At 37.0% G+C, this 24,033-nt stretch overlaps 1 protein-coding gene across 1 annotated transcript in view; it reads left to right on the top strand.

Annotated features, from left to right (window-relative positions):
* Window positions 1-19,276, top strand: part of LRRC9 (leucine rich repeat containing 9) — a 109,710-nt gene extending 90,434 nt beyond the window's left edge. Inside the window, exons 27-34 of the mRNA XM_027770423.1 lie at window positions 518-657; window positions 2,312-2,448; window positions 4,856-5,073; window positions 5,423-5,491; window positions 10,158-10,298; window positions 15,732-15,876; window positions 17,646-17,814; window positions 18,492-19,276. Coding sequence (XP_027626224.1) covers window positions 518-657; window positions 2,312-2,448; window positions 4,856-5,073; window positions 5,423-5,491; window positions 10,158-10,298; window positions 15,732-15,876; window positions 17,646-17,814; window positions 18,492-18,531 — 1,059 coding nt within the window. The 3' untranslated portion in view covers window positions 18,532-19,276. The remainder of the gene's footprint in view (window positions 1-517; window positions 658-2,311; window positions 2,449-4,855; window positions 5,074-5,422; window positions 5,492-10,157; window positions 10,299-15,731; window positions 15,877-17,645; window positions 17,815-18,491) is intronic.
* Window positions 19,277-24,033: the final 4,757 nt, after the last annotated feature.

Raw genomic sequence — 24,033 nt, 5'->3', positions numbered from 1 at the left:
CAAAGAGAGAGGATGTAATAAGTGGCAGGAGAGATAAAGAGAGAGGTATTTTTAACAGGGTCTTGCCGTGTTCCAATCTTTGCCCTACCTTCCAGCTAATTAGGAGTACAGACATGCACTTTCACACCTGGTCTGTTTTAAGTTGGACTAGAAACCAAACTCAGGCCTCCTATGTGATCCCAGCCACCACACAGTGGCACCTTCACATTTGCATCCCTGTGGCTTGGCAAAAATTTTAATACTTTTTTTAAGAATTGTTTTTATTTAATTTTATTTATTATTATTATTTTTCTGAATTTGTTCAGAGAGAAAGAGAGAGAGAGGGAAAGTGAGAAAGCAAGCCACCAAGTCCAGGACTCGAACTGCAGTCAGCCACGTGGGAATCCACACCACCTGCTGGCCACATATTTTCAAACTAATATAGTTATTATTAAATTATGTTGTATATTCTGACTTTTATCACTATAATTTTTAATAGGTGCTAGAAGGTCTAAGTAATAAACTATTTTTTGTATAGGTCTTATGCCTCAACTATAATCATATTGAATCAATCATGCCCAGACTAAAGCCTCAGACTCACTTAACAAACAGACAGCTACTCTACCAGAAAGTGCCTTCAAGCGGCTATGGACAGCAAGGAACTTCAAAAACAAACAAGTACAATTCTTTTTCTCTTGTTATAATTTTGGTTGAAAAATTTAAAAGCAGTCACATTAATGATAGGAGTAACATATTCCAGTGCATACATTTAGTTTAATACTTATTTGATTTCAGAGCTGCACATCAAAATGAACTTCACAAATAAAAATGATGTTCAAAATAAATCTTCGTTATTGTTTTTCCCCTTCTTCCATTTTTATATCCATATTGTAAACAAAGAAAAAAATGAAACAAAGACCTTTGTATGTTTAATCATCTAGGATTTTGTTTTTAAAATCGGGATACAATTCATGTACTATAAAACTTATCTTTTGTATACAATGTAGTGATTTTTAGTACAGTCACAAAGTTGTGCAACCAATACCACTAATTCCAGAAAATTTCTATCACCCCACAAAAGAATTTTTTTTTTCGGAGAGGTTTTTGCTATAGGGCGTGTGCGCTCGCCAGACAGACAGAGAGAGACATAGAGACAGAAAGCGAGAAATCGTCCCCCGGGGGGATGGTCACGCCGCAATCCCTTCTCCTCCATTCTCCTCTCAGGATCTTGGGCACGCACGCAAACATGCCCGGCGTGAGTTTTAAGCCACCGGGTCCGGGACACGAACCGTGGTCCACTACATGGGAGTCCAGCAACATAGCCATTACGCTAACTGCTGGTTCCCTCCACAAAAGAATTTTTTACCCAGTACCATGGACTTGGGTTTCTCTTAACATTTGTTTGTGTGTTTCTGAATTATTTATCTGGTCACTTAATGTCTCAGCATCAATAGAAAGAGGCTGAACGGAGATGATTAGAACATACCTTAACCTTTTTGATAGAATATAAATGTATATAATAGGGTCTTCAAAATATTCATGGAAAATGTGCATTATGAAAAAATTATGCACAGGTTTCAAAAGTTTTTTGCATAAAAAAATTTGTACTTTAATGTCATTTTTTCATAAACTTTTGAAGTCTTCTCATACATCTCCAAGTCAGAATAATTTAAATCCAATTTTTATCCAGGAATATAAAGAATACTTCTTGTTCTTTAATCACCTTTATTCAAATATAATTTACATACCATAAAATTCACAAATTTAAATGTTTAAGTTAATGAATTTTGACAAATGTATTCAGTCCAATCACCTAACTATTACCACAATCAAGATACAAAATATTGTGGGACCAGCAGATGGCATAATGTTTACATCACTGGACTCCCACATAGTCAACTGCAGTTTGAATCCAAGACCAGTGCCTTAAAACTCATGTCAGGCATGTGAGCGTGCATGAGCAAAATCCTGAGAGGAGAATGGAGAAGGGATTGCAGCATGGCCAGTCCCACCAGGGGCTGATTTCTTGCTTTCTGTCTTTTTGTCTCTCAGTCTCTCCAGTGAGTGCCCGCACCCTATAGCAAAAATTTCTCTTAAAAGAAAAAAAAAAGATACAAAATATTGTTATCCCAAAAAGTTCCCTCATATTTCTTTATATCCTCTTTTTCCCACACTCTCCCCTGGCAGCAACCACTGATCTGCTTGCTATCACTATAATTTTGCCTTTTTCTAGAATTTTATATGATTGGAATTAGGTAGTGAGCAGCTCTCTGTGTCTTATTTCTTTTGATTAGAATAATGTTTTAAGACTTATAAGTCCTATGTGTTTCAGAGATACAATGAGCAGTGAAAATTTGCCTCCAATAATGAACAGTTTGGAAGTTCTTCATTTGGGCTACAATGGAATTTGCAATTTAGTCCAGCTACAACTTAACAGACTAACAAATTTAAAATTCCTCTTTCTGCAAGGTGAGTAGAATTGCTGTTAATGTCTAAGTTTTTACTATTAGGAACTGACTCAATTATCATCCTGTTTGGGTAGGTAAGTACAAACATCAATATTTACTCAAACAGAGTATTGGCTCAATATTTACTCAAAACAAATAATTGGCAAAAATATTTTAGTAATCACATATGGATTTTCTTGAGTTATTTACATGTTTTCAAAAACCATTTTTGGAGGAAAATGCAATATTCTGGACTATATTATTACATCATAATTTACTTGGTATCATAGTCAACTCAAAGAGCAATCAGATTGTAACCAGTGAGTACTTCTGAGGTCTGTCTCTTTTTGGCTTGTAGATGGCCTCTGTATCTTCATGGTTTTCCCAGTGTACCTGTATCCTCATCTCCTCTTATAAGGACACCTGCCATATTGGATTACGCTCACCCCAATGACCTTAGTTAACCTCAATTATTTCTTTAAATACCCTCTCTCTTAATACAGTCACATTCTGAAGTCTTCAGGATGATGACTTCCATATATGAATTTGAGGAGGACACAATTTAGTCCATAATAAAAAGGAAGATAAATAAAACACAGTATGAGATACGAGAAGGAGCAATGAACTTAAAAATGTAAAAGACCTAAGTTTGTCCTTGTGGTGACACTTTATGTCTTTGGGCAAGTCACATAATTTCTCTGACCTTCAATTTTCTGATTATTAAAAAGAGATCATAAATAATACTTTCCCATAATATTTTGAGACTGTTAATTAAAAAAAGCCATTTTGTAAATTCAGGAGTCCTCTTATAAATTATTAATATTTATAAAGCTATTGATTGCTTTAGTAGAGAGAAATCATAGATTACAAAGAAGAGTTTAGGATACTAAAGAATGAAATGAAGTATAATTAGTTTAATATGTTTGCAGTGGAAAAATATACTGAGAAAGAAATAGCAACATAATTAATGTATATTCTTTCAACTTAATACAAGTTAATTTATTTTAGAAAAGAAGATATAGCTGTTAGAATACCTATTAGAATAATAAGTACTCAGTAAGCGAATGTTTTGCAGCACTTTTGTATATCTACTTTTGTCATTACCAACTATTATAGACCTTACTACACAGATAGACTGGGGCAAGTCTACATTGTGTATACCACATCTTAATCTTTCAAACACAAAACAGAAATTTGTATTATTTGACAATGATTCTACTTTCCTAAAAGTATATTTCAATCTCTCCTTGGAAATAGTTTTCATTGTTGTTATTAATTGCCGGAGGGTGTGGTGCTTGGCAGAGACAGAGAGGAAGGAGAAAGCACCCCCAGTGAGTTGGTCACACTGCAATCTCTTCTGCATTTCTCCAACCTGTTGGGATTTTGGGTATGCACAAACACATGCCTGGTGTGTTTTCCCAGTTCTTGGGTCCAAGATTCAAACCATGGTCGGCCATGTGAGTCTGGCTTCCTTCACCACAGTCATAGAGCCTGCGCCAGGGTTTTTTAATAAAATACCTTGCCTCAGGACCAGCAGTTAGCATAATGGCTATGTCTCTGGACTTCCACGTAGTCGATCACGGTTCGAGTCCCGGACCCGGTGGCTTAAACTCACACCGGGCGCGTGTGCGTGCATGCCCAAGATCCTGAGAGGAGAATGGAGGAGAAGGGATTGCAGCATGGCCATCCCTCCTGGGGGGTGATTTCTTGCTTTCTATCTCTCTGTCTCTCTCTGTCTGTCTGGCAAGCGCACGTGCCCTATAGCAAAAAATAATAATAATAATAAAAAATTTAAAAATACCTTGCCTCTTTTTCTTTAAGAATTATTTTATTTAACTTTATTTATTTATTTTAATTTGACCAGAGAGGGACAGAGTGGGGGTGGGGGGAGTGAGAAAGCAAGCTGCCAGATCCAGGACTTGAAATGGTCAGCCATGTAAGAGTTCAACACCCTTAACCACCATACAACCTGCCAGCCCCAATACCTTGCTTTTTAGAACAATCACTTGGGGCCAGTCCATTGAGTCGTGGTTAAAGCAACTGAATCACACATGGCTGACTGCATTAAGTCCTGAACCCAGTGACTTGAAAAACTTGCCAAGCATGTGTGCGTGCGTGCCAAAAATCACAAGAAAATGGAGGAAATGGTCATGTGGCATGGCCATCCCTCCCGGGGAATGTTATTTCTCACTTTCCGTCTTCTCTCTCACTGTCTCTGTCTCCCAGCCAGTACATATGCCCTATAGCAAAAAAAAAAAAAAAAAAAAAAAAAAAAAAAAAAAAAAAAAAAGAAAGAAAGAAAGAAAGAAAGAAAGAAAGAAAGAAAGAAAGAAAGAAAGAAGTATTTAAAAATAAACTTTACTTCAGATAGTAGCTTGGGCTCACTTGATATGTCATGACTAATTTTTTTTTTTTTTTTTTTTTTTTAGGAAAAGATATCAGTCAAGTTGAAGGGCTTGACAACTTGGTAGTCCTTCAGGAGTTGGTAGTGGACCATAACCGCATCAGAGCATTTCATGACACTGCTTTTGCTAAACCAAGCTCTCTGTTGGCACTTCACCTGGAAGAGAACAGACTGCGAGAGCTGAGTAAATTACAGCCTTTGGTAAAACTAGAGAAACTCTTCCTGGGATATAATAAAATCCAGGTAACATTATTTTGATTTTTGTTTGAAGATTTACCAGTGTTCGAGTCCCAGACCCAGCAGCTTATAACTGACCCCAGGTGCATGTGCATGTGTGCATGCCTAAGATCCCAAGAGGTGAATGGAGAAGGGATTGCAGTGTGGCTGTCCCCCCTGGGGAGTGATTTCTTGGTTTCTGTCTCTGTATTTGTCACATCAGAGAATTCAGTCATGAGCTAGGTGCAGAACAACATTTTCGTGTATTGGGTCATTGGAAAAGCTTTTCTGACAACCCAATAATTACTGCAAAGTAGTCTGTATTTACAGATGTGCATTCTAAACAAATAATTCTCACTACTTATTTTTAAATTAGGATATTGCAGAACTGGAAAAACTTGATGTTATCTCTTCTCTCAGAGAACTTACAGTTTTTGGCAATCCAGTGAGTATGTTAACTTTCTAATTTATTAATTTACTGAGTCTTGTGTAATGTATTATATGGTGTGAGAAAAGTATTTAATTTCATGTTTCCATATGCATAGCCAGTTATCTCAGCATCATTCATTGACTAGTGTCTTGTTCCAACTGATCACAGTGCAAACTGTCATCACCATATGTAAGAAGGTCTGTTTTAGGGTCCCACGTTGTATTCATGGGCCTATGTGTCTGTTCTTATATTTATATTATGCTGTTAATTACTTATGTTTTATGTTAAGTCTTGATATCTTATGTAGTAAGCACCGCTAACTCGTCTTCTCTTCTACCTCTTTTACTTTCTCCACTCTCTTGTCTATTCTTGGTCCTTTCTACTTTCCAATGACTTTTAGGAAATGACTTCTCAAGTTATGTGAGACTCTTGATGATATTTTAACTGAAATTACATTCACCTTATAAATTAATTTTGGGAGAAATGTATTATCTTTCTTATCTCCTGTGAGGGGATCCAGTAATAACTCCTTTGTTCACCTAGTACCTGAACAAATTGAGGAATATGACAGTGGAAAGAGGTAAAAATATCTGCTTACCGTAGTGGGTATGCCAAGAGATCCCAGAATTGCTATTCATGATCATCCAGAGACAGGAAATGGGAGAGCGAAGTCTGCCCACGTGGGAAGAGTACTTCTCTCGGAGGAGCAGAACACATTCTCCCACCAAAAAGCTGCTTCCCAAGAGGAAAGACAATAGCCAAGCGTGCTTTATTCTATCTTCCCGGATTTACCAGTTAAATCACTCTGCTTCCCTAGTGGAGATGGAAGCAAAGGGCGTAAGAAGGCCTGGAAGTACCACATGGTAGACCTACTCCCACGGAGGAGGAAATAGCGATGAGCAGTTTCTCTTATTTACTTACAGTATTCTACCTTTCCACTCATAAATGTGCATATCCTGCCATTTATTTTATGTCTATTAATAAAGATTTATAATTTTCTACATAAACATTTTAATCATCTTTGCTTAGATGTATTCTGTTATTTTAAAAAGTCTCTTTTTACATTTTCCTAATTGTTTGCTGCTGGAGTGTAGAAATTCTGATTTTTTTGTATATTGTTCTTTATCAAGAAACCTTGTTGGTGGCATGGTGGTTAAGTCGGTTGGAGCTCTCATGGCTGACTGCGTGGTTTAAGTCTTGGATTTAACAACTTGGAAAACGGGCCAGGCACATCCGTGTGCTCAAAATCCCAAGAGAAGAACTGAGGAAAAGGGATTGCAGTGTGGCCGTTCCCGTGGGAGCTGATTTCTCACTTTCTCTTTCTCTCTCTCTCTCTCTTTTTTTCCCCTCTCTCTCTCTGGTGAGCTCACATACCCTATAGAAAAAAAGAAAAAGAAAAAAGAAAAGAAACTTTGTTGAACCCTCTTATTCTAAGGGATTTTCTCTGTAGACTGTCACATATCAGCAAATAATAGCTAGTTCTTTCCAAATCTTATATATGTATTGTATTTCATTTACTTCTTTTAATATGTTGACTAGGACCTTCAGAACTGTGTTGAATAAAACACTGATACTAAGTTATTGACTTCAAGAGAATGCTTCTAAGTCATCACTATTAAATATGATGTTTGCAGTAGGTTATTGGGAAGATAACCTTTAACAATTTACAGAAGTTCCTTACTACCTGTTTTTTTGTTTTTTTGTTTGTTTGTTTTTCATGACTGGACATTAGATTTTTACTAATTGGTAATATAGTTTTTCTCTTTTATCTGTTCATATAGTAAATTACATTGATACAGTTTAGTATTAAATGATCCTTAAATTCTTGGGATAAAGACTACTTGGTCTTGTTTTATATTTTACTAGATTCAATTTGCTAATATTTTAGGTAGCATTGCTGTATCTATGGAAATAAGTAAAATAATTTCCTATGATTTTATCTTCTTATACTATTCTTTTCAAATTTATCAAGGCTTTTCTTGCCTCATAATTAGTTTGGGAGCTATCTCTCTCTATTCTGTGTATTAATTTGTATAGAGAAAGGTTCATGTGTTCCTTGAAGGATATTAGACCTTACCTGCAAAGGACTCTGGGATTCTTTTTTTTTTTTTTTTTGAGGTTAGAATTTAAATTACCTACTCTGATTCTTTAATGGCTATTAATAGATTCATGTTTTCTACTTCTTCAGTAGTCAATTTTGAGAAGCCATTTTTTAAGAAAATGTGCCTTTATTTAATTTTTTTTTCCCGGGGGGTTTGGGGGGGCGGGGATTGTTACCACAGGGCACATGTGCTTGCCTGAGAGAGAGAAAAACAGAGAGAGGAAAAGTAAGAAATCATCCCCTAGAGAGGATGGCTATGCCTAATCCCTTCTCCATTTTTCTCTTGGGATTCTGGGCAGGTAAGCACACATACTCAGCATGTTGTTCAAGCCTCTGTGTCTGGAACTCAAATCACGGTCGTTCATGTGGTAGTCCATGCCTTAACCACCATGCCACCTGCTGGCCCTTATCTAAATGTTATAGTGTATTGCTGTCAAAGTACTCTCATGAATTTTTAAAATTTCCACTTACAACTATATTTTATTGCCTTTTTTATACCTAAAATTGTCCATTTTTGCTTTTTACTTTTATCCTTGGTAAATCTTGTGAATGCTTATCAGTTTCTTCAAAGACCCATATTTTGGTTATATCTATTGTGTTATTTCTTTGTTTCTATTTCATTAATTTCCAGACTCTATTATTCTTTTAGTTTCTTGATAGCTCCTTTAAAAAAAATCAATAGGATACTTACCTGATTTTCAATATCTTTTTTTTTTTTTTTTGGAGAGGTTTTTGCTACAGGGTGCATGCGCTCACCAGACAGAGAGAGACAGAGAGACAGAAAGCAGAAATCACCCCCCAGGGGGGATGGCCACACTGCAGTCCCTTCTCCTCCATTCTCCTCTCGGGATCCTGGGCACGCAGGCACACGTGCCCAGTGTGAGTTTCAAGCCACCGGGTCCAGCACGTGAACCGTGGTCGACTACGTGGGAGCCCAGTGACATAGCCATTACGCTAACTGCTGGTCCCGATTTTCAGTATTCTTTTGAGCAAAAATGTTAGTTTAACAACATCCTAAAAGTGTTTATATGGAGTGTTTCTACTGTTTATTTTTGATTAAAAATCTACTTTCTGAAAGATTTTCTCTTCAATTTGTGAATTATTGAGAGGTACATGTGTATTAATGCAAACATGTGGGGTGTGTTTAATGATCTCTTTGTCATTTATTTCTAATATTGTAGTTTAGTCAGAAGAAGCAGTCTATACATTCTTTGGTATTTATGACACTTGCCTTCTGGACTAGAATGTGGTCTTTTTTTTTACCAATTATGTATTAGAATAAGTTCTACTAGTGTATGTATATCTACTCCATTGTTTTATTTATTCCCTTTTGATAGTTTATTTTTTCTTCACTTTTTTTTTCTTTTTGCTATTACAAACAATGCTGCATACTTTCTGTGTCATAATTCCCAAGATCACCTCGATGTTCAGACTCCTGGGACTCCAGGCTACGATCGTTACAGTGACATAGGAAGGAAACATAGCCAGATGACAAGGGAGAAAGACACAGGCAGTCTGTAGAAATCCAGTCCAGGCTTCTTCAAACTCTTTCTTTCCCAGGAGGTATTGCAGAAATATACTCTTCACTCCAGCAGTTAAGGAATGGCACGAACACTCCATATCCAAGTACCAAACACCAGTCAAGAGCTATCCTTGTGAGGAGATCCTTGTAAAGCGAAAAGCTTGAAGCTCGCTATGTTAATTCTTTCTCCACACCTTCTGATACACAAATGCATTTTTTTAGAATAGGCTGATACTGTGAAGGGATGGATCATATAGTTCACTACATGTATTAAACTGGATAATGCCTGTAGAAAAAATATATGTCTTAAGCTAATTAGTTATAAGTAAACTTTCATAATGCAAAGGCCTTCAAAAATGTTTATGGAGGACCAGTAGTTAGCGTAATGGCTATGTCGCTGGTCTTCCTTGTAGTCGACCACAGTTTGAGTCCTGAACCCAGTGGTTTAAATTCACGCTGGGCACGTGTGCATGGGTCCCAAGATCACAAGAGGAGAATGGAGGAGAAAAGATGGTGGCATGGCCATCCCCCCGGGGGGGTGATTTCTCGCTTTCTGTCTCTCTGTCGCTCTCTGTCTTTCTGGTGAGCACATGCGCCCTGTAGCAAAAACCTCTCCAACAAAAAAAGAAAAAAGAAAAAGAAAGAAATGTTTATGGAAAAATTGAATTAAACTACAAATTTATTTTGGTGCAAAAATATTTTGAAATCCAAACAGTTTTTTCTTCATATGTATTTCCCATGACTTTTGAGAAGATCTTCATATAACCTTACTTATGTGTTGGGATTGCATATAGTTAATGAACAAGCATATGTATTTTTAAAAGAGACTAAACCTGTAAATGGTAGCCTTAATTAAAAAAAAAAAGTTTTATCTTTACTTGGCGTGACTGGAAATTGAGATCTTTCAGAAAAGAAATTCATATCTGTAGCATCTAATAGTATAATTTATGTATTATCTGTCATCTTTACTGCTCATGCTAAATTTCCTTCTCTATAATGGTTAACCTTTAAAATAAAAGGTTTTAAAAATAAATTGTTATTTTTAACTCTCTATTCAGATTTGTAGAAAAATGGTACATCGCCACATGCTCATATTTCGACTGCCTAACTTACAGATGTTAGATGGAATTCCTATAAATTCAGACGATAGAGCAAAAGCTGAATTTCACTTCTCTGAACTGCAAGCAAAGAAAAATACGGTACTAGTGATACTATTTACACTTTTTCTTTTGACATTTACAAATCATTAGTAAATGAACACTATCTTAATGTTTTTTTACTTAAAGGTTTAAACCTATGATGTTTTTGTAGATTATTTAGTATCTACTTACTGATCACTAATAAGGCAGCTTGATCTGGTGAATAAAACACATAAACACACATACACAGCCAGGAAAAGCTCCTTTTCCTAATAATATATTTTGACATAAGGCAAGTTAGTTAACATCTATGTGCTCAATATGTCAGATGATGCTGTTTAATAGAAGGTAACAAACTATCATGTATCATTTTCATAAACAGAAACTAACCAATAAAACTATTTCTACTTCAACAGATAGGGAGGGAAGGCAGGCATTCTGGCCTCCACTCTCTAACTGTGTAGTTCATCTAAGGAGGGAGATATGTGCCTCTATTTTTGTGTATTGGCAAGATAATTGGGCCTTTCACTCATGAGATCTAAGATGTGCCTAACTGTGGCAGGAAAGAGATTAGACAGAGAAAAAAACCACAAAAGCATATCATCAGGAAATTCTGCCACTGACCTCCCAGTTTCTTTGTGACCCTCCTCTAAATACAAATTTAACACAAAAAGTCTGTGGTTTTTGAATAGAGAAGTAACTTTATTAGAGCTGTACCTTTGTAAGATTTGAGGACGAGGAGACTGGAAGAGGCAGAGAAACTTGTTAAAAGGCTTTTAGAATAATCCAAGAGAGATGTTTTGAAGACACAGACTAGTGGATAATGTAAGTGAAAGTGAGAGGCCACGAACATTAACATTAAAGAACAAAGATGACTTTTAAAAAGTTATTTTGAGAAGTAAAAAGATAAGATGATAGGCCATCAATGGTGTGCTGGTTCAGGTAGCTGGATCCCGCATGGCTGACTGTGTGGTTGGAGTCCCAACATGGCAGCTTGAGACGCACCTGGGCGTGTGTGCCCGGAATCCTGAAAGGAGAAACAGAGGAGAATGGATTGTGGTGTGACTATCCCCCATGGGGGTGTTTTCTCACTCTCCTTCTCTGTCTTTCTCACTAAGGCAAGTGCACATACCACCTAGCAAATTAAAAAGAAAAGAAAGATAACTGTAGATGCCTTCCTGATGGACTTTCACTGAACTTACTGGATTAATTGACAGTCCCTCTCTCTAAACAAATGGATTCCCAGGACCCTGACCTGATACGGATAGACCCTTCTCTAATCCATTTCTCTCTTCATTTCCTTACCGAGGGCTGGCTGTGTTTTTTTCCCCAAACCTGTTATATACGTTCCTATTATTTTAAATAAACAGGTGAATGATACTTGTAACTTTTAAATTACTATGTCTATGTTTCTATGAAAACCAAATGGCGTATTTTGGAAGGTACTGATAAGGAGAATGTCCCTCTTTCTTTCTTTCCTCTCTTTGTCATATGCACACACCAGTATATCAGATTAGGTGTGGAAGAAAAAAAAAAAAACTGTAAAATATGGGAGAAAATTATAAAAATTCAGGCAAAAATATCTGGGAAAATTATGTTTTTTCATCTATGTAAAGGCCAGCTTCATTACCCAGCAGTTAAGGCAGCTAGATCCCACACAGCCAACCCTGTAGTTCAAATCCCAGACCGGACAGCTTGAGAAATATGCCAGGAGCATATGTGTACTCAAAATCCCGAAAGGAGGGATTCCATTCCCCATGGGGTGCTTTCTTACTTTCCTTCTCCCTCTTTCTCCCCCTGGCAAATGAAAGTGCCCTCTGGCAAAAACTAAAACAAACAAAACCCACAAATTTATGTTACAGTTCTGAAAGTCAGAAGCCTGAAAAAAAAATGGGTCTTGGTAAGCTAAAATCAGAAGTATAGGCAGGGCTACATTCCTTGTGGAAGTTCTAGAAGGTAATTCATTCTTTATGGGTCTCAGCTCCTGGAAGCTATCTGCATTCGTTGGCTCAAGCCCTCTTACAACAATGTGTCAATTAGACCTCCACTTCTATCACTGTATCTCCTCTTACATTGACTTCTGCCTCCCCTAATCCAGGATAATCTGTACATTCTCAAAATCCTTCAATTAATCTCCCCTGAGAAGTCCTTTGTCGTGTAAGGTATGGAATTCACAGGTTGTGGTGGTGAAAATGCCGACATCCATGGGGGAAGAGCATCATTCCTTCCTACCGTACCATATAGGTGAGGGTTCCGGAAACAGACCTAAAAGATTATTGTTGCATTAAAAATTATAAATCCTATTTTAAGGTAATATGAGTTAAATTTGAAGCATGATCACTTAGAGCAACCTTTAAAATGCCAATCTTATGTAGATTTTTAAAAATATACTTGATTTGGGACCAGCAGTTAGCGTCATGGCTATTCGCTGGACTCTCATGTAGTCGACTGCAGTTCATGTCCCAGACCCGGTGGCACGCCAGGCACGTGTGCGTGCGTGCCCAGGATCCTGAGAGGAGAATGGAGGAGAAGGGTTTGCGGCATGGCCATCCCCCCTGGGGGGTGATTTCTCGCTTTCTGTCTCTCTGTCTGTCTCTGTCTTGCGAGCACACACTTCCTATAGCAAAAACCTCTCCAAAAAAAAAAAAAGAAAAGAAAATGTACTTGATTTAAAAGAAAAAGTACATAAACTGAAATTTGAGTCACTGGTATTCCACTAAAGGTGTGTTGATTGGTTTTTCTTTTATGTTTTTCATGCAGTGATCGCAGATTTTCCCATTATTATACTATATCATCTAAAGTTATTCTAGATACATATTCTTGCCATTTAGACCAGTGTTTTATATTATATTATATATATATATATATATATATAGTCTTCTATATAGTTCTTTTATAGAAGAACTAACCACCTTTTCATTTATGCTATATGTAAACATTCCATTAAAATATTGTATTTTTCACTCTTTATACATGGTTAGTAAAATAAAGCAGGTATGGAGGCCAGCAGGTGGCATGGTGGTTAAGCCACTGGATCCCACATGGCTGACCGTGGGGGAAAATCATGCTGGGCACGTGTGCATGCAAATCCAAAATCCCTAGACGAGAAGGGAAGGGCAGGGGTTGTGGCTTGGCCATCTCAACCTGGAGGGTGAATTGTCATTTTCTCTCTTTCTCACTCTCTTTAGCAAGTGCACGTGGCCTCTGATAAAACCCTAATATAGCAAGAGTTTGTTAGGGGGAAATAAAACAAGCTCCCAGGGAACAGGGAGGGGCCCTGAAAAATGGGTTGCCTGCTACTATGAATTCTTTTAGCTGTTCAGGAGACTTGAGGATGGAAAACTTTTCAAGTTCATCAGTTCAGTGTAATGTGTCTTTCTTGATTTCAGTTGCTGCTTTTTTGTTTTTGTTTTTGCTATTTAAGAGGTAGTTTGTTAGGGGGAAATAAAACAAGCTCCCAGGGAACAGGGAGGGGCCCTGAAAAATGGGTTGCCTGCTACTATGAATTCTTTTAGCTGTTCAGGAGACTTGAGGATGGAAAACTTTTCAAGTTCATCAGTTCAGTGTAATGTGTCTTTCTTGATTTCAGTTGCTGCTTTTTTGTTTTTGTTTTTGCTATTTAAGAGGTTTTTTCCTCTTAAATAGTGTGTGCACTAGCCAGAGAGACAGACAGACAGACACAGTGACAGGGAAAGTGAGAAATCATCCCCCAGGGCATTGGCTGTGCCAAAATCCCTCCTTCTCCTGGGATTTTGGGCATGCACGCACACACACACACACGTGCCCAGCCTGATTTTCAAGCCACCAGGTCTAGCACTCAGATCACGTCAGGCCTTGTGGGAGTCCAGTAAGGTAATTGCTATACCATCTGCTGGTCTCAGTATTCTTTTTTTAAATAGTGAATAATTAAAAATAAATAAAGCCTGAAGTTGCCTTTTAAACCAAATTTGGTGATTTGGTTGCAGAGGAAAATTTAACAGCATTCTAATTTAGTGATGGAAGAAACTCCCACAAAGTAATTAAAGAAGTCATAACTAGTCGGCTTTAATGAAAGAACTGATACCTTAGTGCTTAGTGCAGCTTTGTAAAGCTGCAGTCTTTGTAACAGTTACCGGAATATGAAGTAAATGGTAATTTTACACAAATTAGAACATATAGAAAAGCCTATATTATTTTGGAGTGCTTTTTGCTATAGGGTGTGTGTGTGCTTGCCAGAGAGACAGAGAGAGACAGAGAAACAGAAAGTGAGACATCACCCCCCCACCCCAGGGGGGATGGCCACACCACAATCCCTTCTCCTCCATTTTCCTCTCAGATTTTGAGCACGCATGCACATGCACCCAGCATGAGTTTTAAGCCACCAGGTCCAGGACTCGAAATGTGGTCTACTACGTGAGAGTCCAGCAACATAACCATTACACCATCTACTGATCCTGAAAAGTCTATATTTCTAAGTAAGTTCTATCATATGTTCAGAACTTATATTTTTAAAAGAATAAACAAGCTCAATCTTAATGAAGGCAGAGCAGGCATAAATTTCCAATGAGAGCAAAAGTCCCCTGCCTAAAATACATTGTCCTTCACATGCTAGTTCCTGAAATTCTTTCAAAAGCCTGTTAATTTTCAATAGGCTAAAACTGTAAATACTGTATAGAGAGATTTACTACACTCATTAAAGCTAATTGTTGTAGGATGCTTTTCTTGGTCCCCATTTTATTTTATTGTTTGTTTTTGAAAAGCTGGTTAAGTACACAGCAACTGATGAAGCAATGTGAGGAATACAACGATGTAGAAGAAATAGCTCTTACCTTCCTAAAATTAAAAAAAATTAAATTCCTATGATTAAAAAAAAAAAAAGTGGATCCAGTAGGTGGCATAGTGGTTAAGGCACTACTGGTTAAGGCACTGGACTCCCACATGGTAGACTACAGTTCAAGTCCCAAACCCAGCAGTTTGAAAATTATGCTTGATGCATGTGTGTGCGTGTCCAAAATCACAAGAGGAGAATGGAGGAGAAAAGATTATGGTGTGGCCATCCCTCTGGGGGAAGGGGGATATCTCAGTTTTCCTCTCTCTGTCTCTCTTTCTCTCTGACAAGCACACATGCCCTATGGCTAAAAACCTATTAAAAAATAAATAAGAAAGCATTACAAAGGGGTATAGTCTTTATTTTCATTTCTTTAATTGCATACTTACTTTGTTAGGACCTTTGGAAAAGGGGTGGTGATATTGAATACTAGATTCTAGGGATGAGTACAATGCAGTCTGAAAAAAAAAAAAAACGGAACATAAGGTTCTGAGGGAGGTTAACTACCCAAAAGGTTCTGTCAATTTTACAAGTATTACCTAGAGCCAGTTCTGAATTTAGATATGCATATAACTCTTTACTAAAAAAACATAGTTGATTGTCAAATGGGACTTGTGTTAGGACCAAATCTATTGATCTTGGTTTAGGAGGTCCGACGTTCTTACCTGTTTTATTTTATTCTGTAGTTTATTCCTGTTACCAACTCTCCTACGGACGGTGGGCCATTTGGCCAAGTGAGAGCTCCTCCCATAAAGATAACAAATGTAATTCTGTCTGGTGGATTTAGTCATTACCTGGGACCTGACTTCACCTTAACTTCAGAAGTTGAAGGTATTTTGACAAAGGGTCTCAAGGAGACTCTTTGGAACAAAAAAACCTCGGTTATTTTTTATATTACTTAAAAGTGGGTATTTTGAATTTACATTTCCTAAATTACATGTTTGTTTAAGTTTCCTGTGGCCATTGATTTCAGAGACTATAGTATTTTTGTTTTATTCAACTATTAATATGTCGTAATAAACTGCTTGCTTGCAATGTGAACTTTGTGATACCTGCATTTCTTGACATTTCTTTCCAAAGCTTCTATTTCACTTACTGTATGTCAGAGCAAACGACTAAAACCAGTTAGTTCATCCTGTTATAAGTAGAACTCACAGGTTTTAAAATATAACAGAACTGGGACCAGCAGATGGCATAATGATTATGTCACAGGACTCCCACATGGCTGACCACAGTTCAAGTCCTGGACCCAGTGGCTTCAAACTTATGCCAGGCACATGAGCATGCATGCCCAAAAGCCCGAGAGGGGGATGGAGAAGAAGGGATTGCAGCGTGGCCATTCCCCGGGGGTGATTTCTCACTTTCTGTCTCTCTGTCTCGGTTTGTCTGGCAAGCGCACACATCCTATTGCAAAAATCTCTCTAAAAAATGAAGGAAAAAAATATATATGCAACAGAACCTTGATACAAAGGATATCTTACAAAAAGGTCACATTTTTCCTTGAACCCATAAGTAAACCTTCATCCAATATTTTTAAAAGAATTATTTATTTAATTTTATTTATAATTATTATTACTGTTTTTTAAATTTGCTATTGGGTATGTGTGCTCAACAGAGAGAGAGAAAGTGAGGAAGCAAGCTAGAAAGCTGCCAGGTCTGGAACTTGAACCATGGTTGGCCACGTGGAAATCCAGCACCTTTACCACCATGCTGCCTGCTGGCCCCCATGTCATTTTAATGCTAGGGAGTCATTTTAAGAGGTAAAACTTTAAAGAAGGAAAGGTTTATTCTGTTATATAATCTTCTATTTATCTTTCATACTTCTATATCTTTATGGCCTCAAGGTTTTAATCATAATGAAGATTATTATACTTTTTCTAGCCAATATAACTGGAAACTGACATAGCAAATTGTTATTCACTCCTTCATAGTAGTTTCATCTTCAGGAATGTCATTTTTTAAATTATTATTAGTTTAACACTTGATTCATCTCCATAACTTTCTTCTCAGATATCTTTCTTCAAAATGTGTATGCAACTATTTCTTAGAATTTCCTAGGAGTGTCCTGTAATTTCTTTCTTATTTTTTGACTGTACTGCCCCAATTTTGATTTTAATAAACATAGTCATTTTTTCTGTATTTTTATTACAGCATGCAGACTGAATATTTATATATTTTTATTACCTTAAAAGGATCAACTGATTCCCTAACTCACAGAAACTTATTTTCTAGGAATATATTCCAATTCCATATTTTTGTCTGAATTTTAAATCCAGATAATGTGACAGCAGAGTATAAGAGTAGATACCAGAGGCAGTAAGAGAATGTGTTTTTTTCCAACAGAGAACTTTACATTTTGTTAAATGTTTTTTTTCCTTTGACCCTCCAGTCCACCCTCTACCATCAAAGGTTTATAAAAACCTTTATAAAAATATATATAATAAATAAATATAAAATATAAATATTAAAAAAGAAAAATTATGATATAAGACACATATAGCATACATTCAGCTGAGGGAGAACCAAACTCTATTATTTAATGCATACGTTACTCAATGCTTCTCATTGTTCCATAATTTTAACCAAATTCCTAATTTCAGACAAAAAAAACAAGAATGCAGGGATTCTAACAAATAATCCTCGGAGCATCCATGCAGAAATAGCTTTTCGGCAACTCAGAGGGATAAATCTCTCTCCATCTCTTTTACCACATCAGAACATTGCGTCTCCAACTGGACAATTGTACCAGAACAACCAAGATGAGGGAAGGTATACATACTCTGTGTTTCAATATCGTTTTTCACCACTGAAAAATATGCTCTAGACTTCCTAGCCATGTATAAAAACAGGAAATATTGTTATATACTATCACATGTTTAATCTGGAAGCTAGGAAGACCTGTCAGATAGCATCAGGCTTCTTTTCCCACATTCACCAAAACTTTCCCAAAGTCAAGTGTATTTACATCCTGTTCAAAAAGGCTTAAAAACGGGTACACGGTCAAATAGTGCTGAATAAGTACTGGTGCTCACTGGTAAGAGAACACTGAAATAATTATGAGAATGACTTTTAGCTGTGTTTTCTCTCAAAGCCCTCTACTCACTGCATATGCAAAGCGATTCAGCAGATTCAGCACCTCTCTGCCTCGATTTCCAACTAGAATTTCACCATCCCCCATCTTTTCTGTAGCCAGGCCGCCCTCCTCTGTTAGAATGGCCTACTCCAGAGCCAGATCTAGCTTAGGCATGGCTCTTGCTGCACTGACTCCTCCCGTTGTAATCATGTTCTCAGAATCATCCGATTTTTAAACAATAAAAAAAGGATAATTTTTCTCTCTGAAACTGTACACATATAAAATACAGAAGTTATTTTACTGCAGAATTAAGTTAACTGGTCTCTTAAAAACTTAATCCACATTTGATTCATAAATATCTTGTTTCCTACAGAATTCCTGGGAGCAACTTTCCAAGATCAAATCGAATGTAACTGCCTAAAGAGAAATGAGCATACACCAAGAAACCTTATTTCTGTGTAGTAGTTGTGCAAACACTAGCAGTGGTCAGTGGAAAATACAGTAAGATAATCATGTTACTTATGTTACTGAAGCACTTGAGTTCCATTCCAAGATAATATATCACCCTCCATGAACTTGATTTACTATGACGTCTTTAAACTTTCTTTATGATTACCTTAATCATTTGAATTTCTATACTGCAAAAATCATGAACTATTCTACCAACAATTTGAAAAGATAAAAGTGATATGAAACCAAAGTCCAGAGTATCTAAAGCTCAAGTTCTGATACTGGAATCAGTTAGTTGTAAAATCTCATTATGACCCATCTTATAAAGATCTTAAGAAAGGTAATTTTAGGAAATAAGCATAATTTCATTTGTAGAATATCTTCATTCGGGATTATCTAAAACTAAAACATACATGTCTTAGCACACTATTACTAAAGCAAGATGAGTTAGGCTAGTTGAGGTACAGATTCGTTTTTAGGACTATATTTTTGAGGGGAAAAACTCTTAAAAATCATATTTGCCTATAAAATTGTTTAGAGACATAAATTTTGGGCATCAATAGTAGGTCCTAAATGTGATTAATTGTGGGAGCAACTAGTTACTTGGGCTCTAAGAGTAAAAAAAAAGTCCTACTTCATATATAGATTGTTAATTGCTCATAATTTTACAAGCAGTTTCAGGCTGAAAAGAACACATCTTCAAACAAAGTAGACACATTCATATTTTTTACCTTCATAATTATATTTCACTGAAAATAATTTTTGTAAACGATTACATTGGATAGTACTAGGATGTGTCACAAATCATTTGAATTTGGTGTTGAATTTGCTTGTTTATTTATTAAATAGAGTTCTTTAAATTGATGACTAAATTGCTAATTATATTTTATATAAATGGGTTCCATCATTCATGAAGTGTTCCTTTGAAAGTTTTAAGTAGTAATTCAGTACTGCTTGTAGTTTTCATATTATTTTATGTTTCTCACATAAAAATGAATTATTTTTACTAAAATGTTTAGACTGTATGTCCTATCTGAAAATAGTTTTACAAGTATTTTGGAAAGGTTATAATTTTAATGTGAATGCAACAATTTTGTGTTTGTTTTCTTCTTTTAATGCTGTATGTTTGTAATTAAATTATGTAATATTTAAAATTTCAAACCTACTTGCAAATTGATTTTGCACTTCTTAATGTGTGGTTTTTAAACAACTATTACACTTAGGTTGAAAATAAGATCCATTGTTTAAAAAACGGCTATGCAATTCTTAAGATGTCCAGAAGATGTCTTTGTTGCCCTTCAGTTTTAAGAAGTGCTTTCCTTACAGTGTTAGTCCATTCTGCTCTTCACTCATTACTAAATTGTCATCATCTACTTTATTTCTTTTATGACTATGTGTAAATTAAATATTTAATTATGTTACTGTTATAATAAAGTCTCATTTTAAATAATAAACTAAGTGGAAAAAATTAATGTAATGGGGTTTTCACTGAAGGAAAATATTCAAGAATAGAAAAGTGTAAAGCAGAAATAAACATAAATTATACCACATCTACTTAATATTTTGGCATATTTTCTTTTAGCCATGTTTCCTATGAATTTTTTAAAGTTTTTTTTGAGAGGTTTTTGCTATAGGGCGCGTGCGCACGCCAGACAGTCAGAGAGAGACAGAGAGATAGAAAGCGAGAAAGCACCCCCCGGGGGGGTGGCCACGCCACAATCCCTTCTCCTCCATTCTCCTCTCAGGATCTTGGGCATGCACGCACACGCACCCAGCGTGAGTTTAAGCCACCGGGTCCGGGACGCGAACCACGGTCGACTATGTGGGAGTCCAGTGACGTAGCCATTACGCTAACTGCTGGTCCCTTTTTTTTTTTTTTTTTTGCCGTAGGGCACATATGCTTACCAGAGAGAGAGACAGGCAGAGAGAGAGAGAGGGAGAGAGGGAAAGTGAAAAATCACCCCCCCCCAAAAGGTATGGCCATGCCACAATCCTTTCTCTATTTTCCTCTTGGGATTTTGGACACACATGCACATATGTCCCGCATGATTCTCAAGCTTCCAGGACTCAAATTGTGGTTGGTCATGGTGAGAATCCTGTGCCTCAACCGCCATACCACCTGCTGGCCTCCTATGAATTTTTCATTTATTTAAGGTCTTTCACTTAATTTTTATGTACACATTGTTAAAGATTGTGGTATCCTATTTCTTATTCTAAATTTTCAATTAAATTTTAATGACATTTTAATTTCTTCTTGGAAGTAAAATGATGGTTAATACATACTTTGATAATAGCACTAAGAATAATTATAAACATGTATCTGGGTATCGCTAGAGACTTTACAGCAGGGGTACCCAAACTCCAGGCAATGGGCTGGTTCTGGTCTCGGCCTGTTTGGGGCCTAGGCTGTGCAGCAGAGGGTGGGTGGTAGGCAATTGAGAGAGGCTTCGCTCTCCAATGCTCACATTGTTATCTGGGCTCTGCCTCCTGTCGAGTCAGTGGTGCTATTGGTTTTCCACGGGAGCACAAACCCTATTGTGTGATTGTTTCATTGTACGTTGCAATGTGTTAGTGGTGGAAATGGGTGCACAGTGGATGTGGTGCACGTGGGTCAGCCTGGGACCAACACTTTCCCCCTCCTGTCCGTGGAGGGATCATCTTCCACGAGGCGAGTTCCTGGTGCTAGGAAGGTTGGGGACCACTGCTGTACAAGATACAGACACAGCCCCAAGTGCAAGAACCTTTCAATATAAACTAGTCCATATAAAAGCAATACAGGGGATAATTATGAACATGGTTTGGCACAGCAGTTCTGAATAGCTTTCTTCTGTGGTAGTAGATGACAAGATTTACAACTCCCCGGGATGCCTCGATAGGCTAGGCTATTGGTTATGTGCAATCCGTAAGGCAGTATCTGTAACTCGGTCCCTGTCCTACTCAACAAATGGAAGGTTATTGGATAGGATGTTTTATTTACTTGAGAGTGAGATAGTGAGACAAGTAGGCATTTTTGGCGGGATCTTGCCATGTCACAATCTTGCTCCAGCCTCCCATCTAGCTAGGATTACAGACAGTCACAGGACAGGCACGTAAACTGGTTTGGTCTGGATCCAAACCCAGGCCTCACTTGCATTTCCAGCTTCGCATAGCGGTGCCCTACCGCTTTCACCACTGCAGCTGGACAGTGAGAGATGTTTTTATAGGAACGATTTTAGATCTGCTCTCAGTTATTTTGTAGTAACTCACAAACTGAAATTCTTGTTATAGTCACAAAGTATTTGTAACAAACTTAGCAGTTAATTGCAAAGAAACAGCAGTTTAAATTGATAAGCAATGGCAGACATTTTATATGACTTTCTTAATAGCAACCTTATGAAGTAGGCATGACATGTACTGTCTCCTCAAAAGCTGAGGCCTAAGAAGGAAGAGTACAAATCACACCTAATCCTAGATTTTTTTTCCCCAAATCCAAGTTTATTATTTTTTAAAGTATAGGTGAATGGGCAATTATTAATGTGTTTTTAATCATCTGTTATAGAACCCTAATGTATGTAAAGTCTGTAACCTATTTATTCATTCTCTTCCTACATACTTAATTAACATTTTCTAGAGTAAAATTAATATATTTCTGCCCCCAGCAAATGTCTTGATGAATTGATTTTGCATGCACTCACACGCATGATTATATGACTGGTTTTCAATTTAAGACAATTCCACAATCAACCTGTCTAGTTAAAAATTAGAAGCAGTTTATAGATAAGGAGCCCCCAATGTTGAATTGAATATAGATGATGTAAAATTGATCTTCTGATTAATTGCAATTAATTGTCCAATAAGAACTTATTTAGTCCTATTTTTACAGTCATGGGTTGTTCTGATTGTCGACACAAATAATTGTGAACATATTTTTGCCTAGGATATTTAGTGTGCGCTATATATGTGCAGTGTTTGCAGGCATTTATGACTAGTTTTAAAATAATCCTTATACTTAAGTAATCCGCCATTTCACTCTTCATAAGCTGTGATACTTTGTGAGAAGTGTTTAACGCTTTTTTTGTTTTGTTTTTTTGTTTGTTTTTTGTGTTTTTTTTGCTACAGGGCACGTGCATTTGCCAGAAAGACAGAGAGACACAGAGAGACAGAAAGTGAGACATCACCCCCCAGTGAGGATGGCCATGCCACAATCCCTTCTCCTCCATTCTCCTCTCGGGACCTTGGCCATGCAAGCACACATGCCTGGTGTGAGTTTAAGCCACTGGGTCCAGGACTCCAACGACGGTCGACTACATGGGAGTCCAGCAACATAGCCATTACGCTAACTGCTGGTCCGAGAAGTGTTTTAATGTTTTGAAACATTAGATCTTAGACATGCTTTAGGTTCTTAGCTTCAGTGAAATGTTACGTCTATAAAAGGAAGTGAGTCAGTCATAGTTCTATATGAGTAAAAACAAGCACTTATGGCCAAGTTCCATGGATTATTCAGTGAATCTAACCAAATCAGTTTGTTTATGGGCTGGAAAACTGGCTGGGTTTTCTGATACCTCTGCTATAAAACTCAGATCCTCTGCAACACCACCAAGTGCTTAACTATTTTTTTTGTTCATCTTTCTACCCTCTCTGCCATTACTCAAATATTTCAAAAGAAAAACCTGTAGAAACTTAAGGGGGGCCAGCAGATGGCATGGTGGTTAAGGCACTAGATTCTCACATGGCCAACCAGAGTCCCAGACCTGGCAGCTTGCTTTCTCACCGTCCTCCTTCTCTGTCTCTCTCTGGAGAGAGAGAGTCTATAGCAAATTAAAAATGAATAATAATGATAAATAAAATTAAATAAACCTTTTTAAAATTGCTATGTAGGTCCACAGTTCCTTTTAGAATTAGACTAGCAAGAAATACACAGTCATTTTATTAGTAATATTTTATTTATATAAGTTTTATTTAGCAAAATATAAATTATACCTTTTTACTTTATTCTCTTTCAATTGTGAAAATTGCTTTTTAAACATTCTCATATTCAATTTATGCATTTTTATATTAAAATTTTGTTTTAGTGATGATTTTTTCATAAAATTATGACCAAAAGAATGAATTAATACCAAAAATAGAACTGTTGCAAGCTAAAAATAGAATTACCAAAGAAATTAGAAGGAGCTTTGAAAGTATTAATTACCTGAAATCAAATTATTTATCTTTTACATTTCATTAGGTCTTGCCTTAACTATATATTCTTTTAGGTAAATCAAAAAGCCAGTTCACAGGACCAGCAATTAGTGTACTGGCTATGTCGCTGGACTCCCACGTAGTCGACCACGGTTCATGTCCTGGACCCGGTGACTTAAACCCACGCCAGACACGTGGGCATGTATGCCCAAGATCCCGAGAGGAGAATGGAGGAGAAGGGATTACAGCGTGGCCATCCCCCGCCCCGGGGGGGGGGGTGTGTTCTTGCTTTCTGTCACTCTGTT

The sequence above is a fragment of the Tupaia chinensis genome, unplaced genomic scaffold (genome assembly GCF_000334495.1).
Source record: "Tupaia chinensis unplaced genomic scaffold, TupChi_1.0 Scaffold000133_1, whole genome shotgun sequence".
Classification (NCBI taxonomy): domain Eukaryota; kingdom Metazoa; phylum Chordata; class Mammalia; order Scandentia; family Tupaiidae; genus Tupaia; species Tupaia belangeri.
The sequence above is the reverse complement of the archived record's forward strand: the minus strand, read 5'-3'. Positions and strand labels throughout refer to the sequence as shown.